At 46.0% G+C, this 8,703-nt stretch overlaps 1 protein-coding gene and 1 pseudogene across 1 annotated transcript; one reads left to right on the top strand and one right to left on the bottom strand.

Annotated features, from left to right (window-relative positions):
- Nucleotides 1–248: 248 nt before the first annotated feature.
- LOC123138656 (uncharacterized) lies at nt 249–6,501 on the bottom strand (annotated as a pseudogene).
- A 1,201-nt stretch (nt 6,502–7,702) lies between these two features.
- LOC123138655 (uncharacterized) lies at nt 7,703–8,118 on the top strand. The gene is made up of 2 exons (XM_044558596.1): nt 7,703–7,807; nt 7,895–8,118. The coding sequence occupies exons 1-2, from the start codon at nt 7,729–7,731 to the stop codon at nt 8,116–8,118; spliced, it is 303 nt and encodes a 100-aa protein (XP_044414531.1). The 5' UTR covers nt 7,703–7,728.
- Nucleotides 8,119–8,703: the final 585 nt, after the last annotated feature.

The raw sequence follows: 8,703 nt of genomic DNA, 5'->3' as shown, positions 1-8,703 counted from the left end.
ACGGGACTACTCCCTACTTATTGATTCCGTTCCTCTGTATATTTGCAAACTCTCATCTCGTTTAGCTCTGTTAGTTATAAAATCACTATCTGTTTATACTTACTAGATGACCCGGTTGCGCCAATGGCGCAAGAAGCAAATTAGAAAGAACGTTAGTAGTGAGTAAGTAGGAGATGTAACTGAAAACATAATGCAATGTGGATTGTATTACATCATGTATTAACCACAAATCATGAAATCAATACCAGAGAACCAAATAATGTCACCACCTCTATACTAACAACCAACATTTTAGCATAAGGAGTATCACAGGAGTGTTTACTTGCACATTAAGAGTATCACAATTACAACTAAAGAGGCATTGTCCTCACTCCTGTCCCTGAGCCATTCACAAGGAGAGTTCCACAAGGAGAGTTCCAAGCCTCGCAACTTCTTCCTCCAGCTCTGTACATGGCCCTCAGTTACGAACCTCGTCCCTCAGCTATGATTATTTCAAGATGAAATCAACATGCTATTTCTCTCACAAGGAACATGTTCAGAATTTAGTCAATCTCACTAATCTTTCAGCTACAAAGGCAGAAAGAAAAATGGCATGATCAATAACTAAAAAAACTGGAACAATAATGCTTGTAGCATTAAAAAACCGAGAAAGTGAATTGAGGACAACAGAACAATTATTTGTAACAACGGCAAGCTTGGCTGATGCAAAATGATCACTCTGAAACTACTCCCTCCGTTCCAAATTACTCGTCGTGGTTTTAGTTCAAATTTGAACTAAAACCACAACGAGTAATTTGGAACGGAGGGAGTATATCTTTAGAACCAAATTAAAAAGGAACAAAATAATCTAATACTCCCTCCGTTCCAAAATAACTGTCAACTTTGTACAAAAACATCATGTATCTTTAGGACAAATTTTTAGACCATGGTACCACATAAATCAAGAATTAGACATATCAGATTGCAACGTATTCATGGTCAGTTACCAATCATGGCACACCAAGGATTTGCACATATAACCTGAAATAACTGCAGCTAGCTTGAAGTCTGAAATCTACCGGGTGACAGACAAAAGCAATACCACCAAACCTTATTCTTATTGGACGAGCACAAGATTTATGAGACAATAACACACAAAAAATCCTATTTGGTTTCTGGATGCATGCACTTCCTGGATTGTGCACATCAAAGCATGGAAGAACATTCCTAGGAGAGCCATTGTAGCACAACGAAGTAAACCAAAAATCAAAAAAGAGAAGTGAGTTTGTATCATGTAATTTAGCAATGTATCATTCCATATCACCATTTATTTTCCAGAGACCAAAGAAAATGACAGAAGTATCCCTATTCTTTCCTGTACCTTTCTACCAGAATGCTCTCTATTTACGAGCGCCACAGAGTATTTCCACTTGGCGGCTAGCCACTTGGCAGCAGGTTGGACACAGCAATCCTCGCCGCGAGCTGCAGAAGAACCACACACGCACATACGTCAGGACAGCATCAGAGCATGGTACGAAACTAAGCAAATTTTAGCTAATTGGTTGGTCACCTAGTAAGTAAAACACATTGGTCGAATACAACCTTAATCGTTCTCAACATTTCAACCATATATATATATATGATCCAAATCTTTAGGTTTCAGATGTCACACAGGAAGTGGAACCAAGCACCCACCAAATTGTAGAAAAATAATTAAGCATAGTTATATACTTAACAGGCATGCTGATAGCATTTTTTGCATAACCATGGAGAAGAAGTTATACGGTACTGCAAAATGGCATTGTAGAAAAACAATATAACCACAACTACATACTTAATAACTACATTGATACAATTTTTTGCATAATCGTGGAAAAGATCTACAATACTGGGTTAGGATGGTAGACCAAAGAAAAGATTGCAAGCGGGCAATAACTAACTCCCAAGTATAGGTTCATAACAACATGGTAGTTGGGGACGAATGGGAAAAACAAGCAAGGAGCTGAAGAAATAAAAGAAACTCAAGTGTGCAGGAACAAGAAACAACAGTAATGGCACATAAAGAAAGACAATGCATCCATTGACAACAATACCCAGAAAACATGGAAGTAGATAGATTTCAGTTCACAACCTAGACAAAGGAATCAAACATGCAACTTCACATCCTCTAAGTCACATATCAAGCAACTCAGAAATTCTTTAATCAAGAAGCAAGAATGAGACCATATTTAATGGCAAAAAATATTCATGGCTAAAAGGAAAAACTTAACTACCTTTGGTAGGTAAGCCTTGTGGAAACTTTAACCCTACTAAAGAGCACATAATTCGTCGTATAAATCTGAAACTTCCTGAAGAGTTACTTCGTATCAAGGGGAAATCTTATTATATATGGAATCCCATATAGATAATCACAAAGAGAAAGGTGTGAACCTCGACACAAAATTGCTCTGGATTTTGCCTCGGAAACAGTGTGGAATCGTAGTATTCCCCCTCCCTAGAATGGAATATATTTGTCAGACTGGAGGGGAAATCAAAGGTAAGAAATAACAAGGTACAAAAAGGTCTCAGAACACCTATGGATAGAGTCACTATTCACAGCCCATTGTGGCAACCACATATAAAACAAAACATCATTTCTTTTCAACTATAGGAATTTACCAATGCAGCAGTACCTTCACAGCAAGATAGGGAACCGGCGAGCTAACAGAGCAGTAGACGACAAAGCAAGTGAAGGCAGCAACAAGAGGGCCTGCAAAATAAAGGAACCAGGGACTTACATGAGGGACAGTGTTCAAGAGGCAGTGTTGAAGAGACAGTTACAAACAGGAAGCACAAACCTCAGTAGGGAAAGCAGCCGACAAGACGATCGGAAGAGACAAGGTACCCCGAACTCCCAAGTGCAGTAAGAACCTAGAGACAAACGCGGTTGAAATCAGGCAGTTACAATGGAACAGAAAGAACAAATCCATCACACTCCAGAACGGAAAAATGGACACTTGGACAATGAACATAGTTCACAACACATAAAATGCCGCAAACATTTTACGTAAATGCCGCAAATTTCATAACCAATGTGCTTTTGTTGTAACATGATACTTGAAATCTATTTAAGATATGGAAAAAGATTAATGTACGATTCAAAGAAATAGAAGCTACAGTTACCTCATATGAGCAAGTACCTGATAGTATGCAAACATTTTTAATGGAAATACAGAAATATAGTATAATTCTTATCCAAGAACACAAAGATTAAAGTTATTAGCATTCATGACAAAGAATTCTAATTGAGGTATTGACCTGGAGCTTGCAGTGTTGACTGGTTGACAAAGAAATCTATGGTCAGCAGCGAAGCTCAAACACAACTTCCGATATTATGACATCCTGAAATCAAAATCAATATCAACAGATCAAGCACCAACTTACATGTATGAGGCTCTATTAATTAAACAAGATTGAAGGGTGAAATATCAACAGATCAATCAAATACCCAAAATAAATAGTTGAATAAACGCGACCTGAATTTACAATTCAGAATGTTTGGCGTCTATCACTATATGGTAAGCAGAGTATGACTTTATATCGTTTCATGATCGCAGGCACAAGGACTGTACACACATTTGGTTCCGACATTGGCTCTTCACAGCATAGTGGTACACAAATTACGTAACTAAAACATCAATAGTTTTGTGTAATCCCAATGTAGAAATAAAAAACTGAACCACCATGATAGTACATATGAAAGAGCAAACCTTGAGCAGGAAAACAAAGAAACAATATCGCTGCAGGATCGTCTGTCCCCATCTCATCTCCACCTCGCTTCCTCTCTGTGGCCCGATTGACAGTGTCGGATTCAGAAAGGTCTATGACCACAAGATTCACAATAGAACAAAGTACATCTAAGAATACATACATCATATAGAGGCATTTAGGCTACACAAATCTTGCATAGATGGGTAGGGGAGGGAGAGAAAGAGATCATGAGCGGAGGGGAAAGAAGGACTGGGGAAGCTCATCCTGATATGCGCCCCTATAGAGAAACAATGCAACCTACACACGCACCAGGCATTGTTGCATCTTAACAAGGACTGTCATGATATAGAGATGAGCAAACATCATTTCTCTTTCCAGCGATCAAATAAGCTTGTATATAAAAGGAGTTTTATATGTAAAATAAAAAGCTGCCATATATGATCGTAAACATGTCAATCGATCTAAATGCATAATGCATTTGTGCAGTTTAAAAGGACCAATAGCTTCCCCAATTTCGCTGATCAGTGCACCAAAACCTGGACACATTAACTCTTCGTCTATGAATGAGAACAGCAAGCTTAAGCAGTGAACTCAACGACCCACATTTTGTTCCTCTAACCTACAGCAGCAAACTAAATAACACCTAGGTTGTGTTTGTCTCATCACACAAAGAATGTAAATCATCACTCCATAAGATCAAGATTGACTATTTATTATACTTCTGCCCCCTAGCGCATGAAAATGCAGCTCCATTTGGAATCTGCTCTCCAGTAAAGTATTTTCTTAAGCGAATAGGCACGTAGCAAGAAACCGAAGCAGACCCCCGCCTCCATATATGTTTCACAGATAGTTGTTTACCAAATCTAGTTCTGCTTGAAACATCAAGAATAATTGGCTGCTAATTCATTTATGAAATAGAAGTGCACCAAAAAATAACTATTTGAAATTACAAATAGGGATAGGCCGATAGATGACCTCTTAATTCCATAGGACTCGCAAAATCCCAAAAAATCGATAGAATCATCATTTTATAAATGTTCGTGACCTTAAAGTTAACAATCTCCTCAAATTAGCATACAGAGCTAACACAAACTTATGCAAGACTGTTCAAATGATCATGGTACATGGTGGATTTATCATAATTGATATTTGGCTGGAAGTGGATAAGTTCTACAGATATTCTGAAGCTCATTTTCAGTAGTCAAATAAATCGACCTGCTGCAGCCGCCCGCCAACACCCACAACAGACCACCATGGACCACGCGCACCTGATTCCACCAGGAAGCCAATCCTGTACCATCGCTAGTGTGCGTGCGCCTGAAGTGCACGGTGAAGCAGATCTTCCCTTCGTGGTACATCTGCATCCATATCCCATCCACAACAAGAATCACAATCTACAATCAGGAATCCACCCACGTAGACAGTATGAAAAAGAAAACAGGATGCAAACCTTGTGGGACTTGACATCGAGCGTGGGGAGCTCGATCTCGTGTGCGACTTGGGGTGAGCGATGGGGATATCGAACTGGAGTGGGGACTCATAGGGGCGGATGTTGTGGATGTACCAGCAGGTGCCCTCCCAGCGGGTGCCCTATGGTTTGGCGGCGAAGATGCAGAACCAGTGGCTGTCCTTGGCCTTGTTCACCGAGGTGTAGGCCATGAGGGCGCGATACTCCTCCTTGAGCCGCTGCCGCCACGCATCGCAGTCCCATGGACCCGCCCGCGTCGACAGCAACGGGATCTCGCCCCCAACGCAAACCTAAAAATTAGGAAGAGATGAATTAGAGGGAGGAGCGTGGGTTCATCCAGCACAGAAATAGGGCGGGGGAGAGATAGATCAAGGGAAGGAGGGAAGGGGAAGTACCTGCGCGTGGTGGTTGGCCCTCCCCGTGCCCCATCTCCACACCCCGTCCTCCGCTCGGTCCGCGGACCAGGGGTCGCCCCGCCGCGGCCTCCACCTCCAGTTGCCCGGTCTGCGGGTCCATCCCCCGTCGCCTCTGACGGAGACCACATCAACTTGTGAGGGAGGAGAGGAGGAGTGCGTGGAGGAGTGGGGGAGATGCGGTTTTCCCGTCCCGCTCTCGTTGGTCGCTACTCGCTGGCCCGCTGCTTGCCGGAACCGGCCGGCGTGGGTAAGGGGCGATGGGGAGAGAGAGGGGTTAGCGAGAGAGAGAGAGAGAGAGAGGAGGGCGACGAGTGGGACGGGAGGCGGCGGCGAGGGTTTCTCCACGGCAGCGGCTATGATTTATTTTCAAAGGTGAAAAGACTAAAATGCCCTCCGCGGGACACATTATTTACAGGCGGTGGCACGAGAGATTTAAAGGCGACGTGAAGGCCTTGGTCCTGCCTAGCAGTTCTTCCGGGTTTATACGTTCAATGCAGGCCAGGAGCCCCAGGGCGGAGTAGTTCCCCGAGGCTTGGGGTCCAAGATTCAGTGCAGGTGACGGCTGCTGGCGAGGTAGGGCCAGGTCCACTCCACAAGCTTGATGGTCAGCTCGGCGCGCAGTCCTGCTGGGGGGGCGTGCTCCATGGCCCGGTGGCTCGTTAGGAGCTCCAGCAGGACCACTCCGAATCTGTACACGTCGCTCTTCACCGTCAGGTGGCCCGCCTGCACATAATCGGGTGTCGCGTAGCCGTGGGTGCCCATCACGCGGGTGCTCATGTGCGTCTCCTCTCCCTCGGGGCACATCTTGGCCAGTGCAAAATCTGACAGCTTTGCCGTGAAACCCTGTTCGACAAGGTGAATTGGTTCCTCCAGGAAGATAATCATCATTGTGGGGACGTATGATCAACACCGAAGCCTCCAGGAAGGGAATCGGCGCCGAGGGCGTCGACTTTGGTGCGGCCGCTGCGCTGGCCTGGAGTTTCCCCCGGATCCATGCCCACCGGGCATGGATCCGTCCAGGCAGCATTGGCGTCGACCACAGTCGCTATCGTAGCCAGCATGAACCGGAGTAAATAGAGTCGGAGTTGACGCCTCCCACGGAAATCCGGTCGTCCATCGAGGAGCTGCCATAGCGCCGCCGCCTCCACGCCCCCCCCCCCCCCACACAGCCATGGAAGGCACCCCACCTGCACCCATGGGTGCGGCCCGCCAGGCAGGCGGCACCGCGCATCACCGATCAAGGTCGCCACCCGAGGCACCAGCGGGCAGATCTGAAGTAGATCCACTACCGGACACCATAGGAGCGCCCCGAAGCCCCCCCCCCCCCCCCCCCCCCCCCCGTGACCACCAGGGGAGTCACGAGCGCATGGTGTAGCTCCTGCTGACGCCCCCTGAGTCCTCGCCAGCGCGCCTCGCCGCTGAACGCCACCCGTGCTAGGTCCGGCCGCTGCGGGGAGGAGAGGTCCCGCTGCTGCCGATGCCAATCGGGTTTTGCCCTGCGATGGCGGGCAGGAGAGGTGGGAGAGGGAGTCGAGGACTTGGCGGCGCTAGGGTTCCCACCTGGTCGCCGCGCGGGGGCGACCCAGGGGAGAGATATGCGTAAGTGTAAGGAGTAATGAGCATAATTGGTTTGCTACCAACCTTTGGCATTGCCAATATTTGGCAAACCAACATTTGGCAAAATTAAAAGTTGCCAACATTAGGCAACTTTTTGTGAGATTGGCAACGAGAATTGGCAAGCAACCAATCTCTAGCCAATATTTGACAGGTGCCAAAATTTGGCAGTTGAAATCTTCCCAATTACTGCTGAGAAAATATTTGATGCTGATTCAATTGGCACCTAAAATTCGTTGTGTTAATTATTTGCGGCCTAAAAATGCATGGCAATTGCCTAGTTCCCAAGAAGAAATATCTAGCAAGGGCAGCAATTAATACCTAAGAACCGGGCCCCTGAGATTTTTCCACAATCTTTTGCACAATCTTCCCAATGCTCGCAAGAAAAGTAAATCACCATCATAGATTCATTTCCATCCTTATATACATGGACCCCGACGCAGCAAAACCATCTCACAGCACTGAGTACTGCTCACCTCAACGACATCATTCATACCCACAATGGATAAGAACACGACCCCCGTCCGCGCGGTCACACTGCTCCTCATCATCATATGCCTCCTTGCTACCGAGGCGCGATGTAACAATCCCTCCTGATCCCGCCTCATTGATCATGGTGCTTTCTTATAGTTACTCAATTGCTTACTATCTGTTGCCACACATGCAGGCCGGACCATGGACGACGGCGGCGAGAATATCAGTTTGCCCTACGGGTTGTGCGTCTACGATAAGAGGTCGTTTGCGTGCAAGGGCGAGCGCTGCTACTGCTGTCGCGTGGCCGTGGAAGTCTGTTATTTGTCGATGAAGGAGTGCATGACGGAGTGCGTCAAGAAAATGGGTCCACCACCGGCGGCCCGGGGCGGCGGCGGCAACGCCTCTCCGGTAGCTTAGCTACCTTGTTCTTCCAGACAAAATGTATAATCCACCGAGGATGCTTGTTTTTGAAATAAGATACGAGTATCGATCACTGGTTTGTGGTTTCCTACTTGTCTTGCGAGCGGCATCATAAGCTTCTGCACAATCTTTTATTTTTAGTTTTTTACGGGCGTGCTTCTGCACCATCTTTTTTTTGATCGCCTCTAGATCAGAACCTACTGCTTCGGCGCCGGCTTCCTCGTGTTGCTCGGTCACCAGACGTACCTTACTATGAGGAAATAGAACCAAACGACCAGAGTAAGTCATAGTTTAAAAAGCCAAACTGGTAATCGAACCGGCAAAGCTCGCCGATTCAGGTTTTTACCGGTCGGACCGTCAGTTCACCGGTTTGATAGTTGATTTTAAGCAATAAAATAATATGTATTTTTATCTATAAACGCACCAATTTTTGGTTTGGGGGGGGGGGAGCATTTCATTTCATCACTAGTAGAAAATAGGGCTAATGTTCGGGCCTGACCAGCCCATTAGTCCTGGTTCTGCAAGAACCGGGACCAATGGGGGGTATTAGACCCGATTCGTGAGCCCAGGGGGCCGGCCGGG

Source organism: Triticum aestivum, chromosome 6B (genome assembly GCF_018294505.1).
Source record: "Triticum aestivum cultivar Chinese Spring chromosome 6B, IWGSC CS RefSeq v2.1, whole genome shotgun sequence".
NCBI lineage: Eukaryota > Viridiplantae > Streptophyta > Magnoliopsida > Poales > Poaceae > Triticum > Triticum aestivum.
Note: the sequence above shows the minus strand (reverse complement) of the source record. Positions and strands in the feature narration are given on the sequence as shown.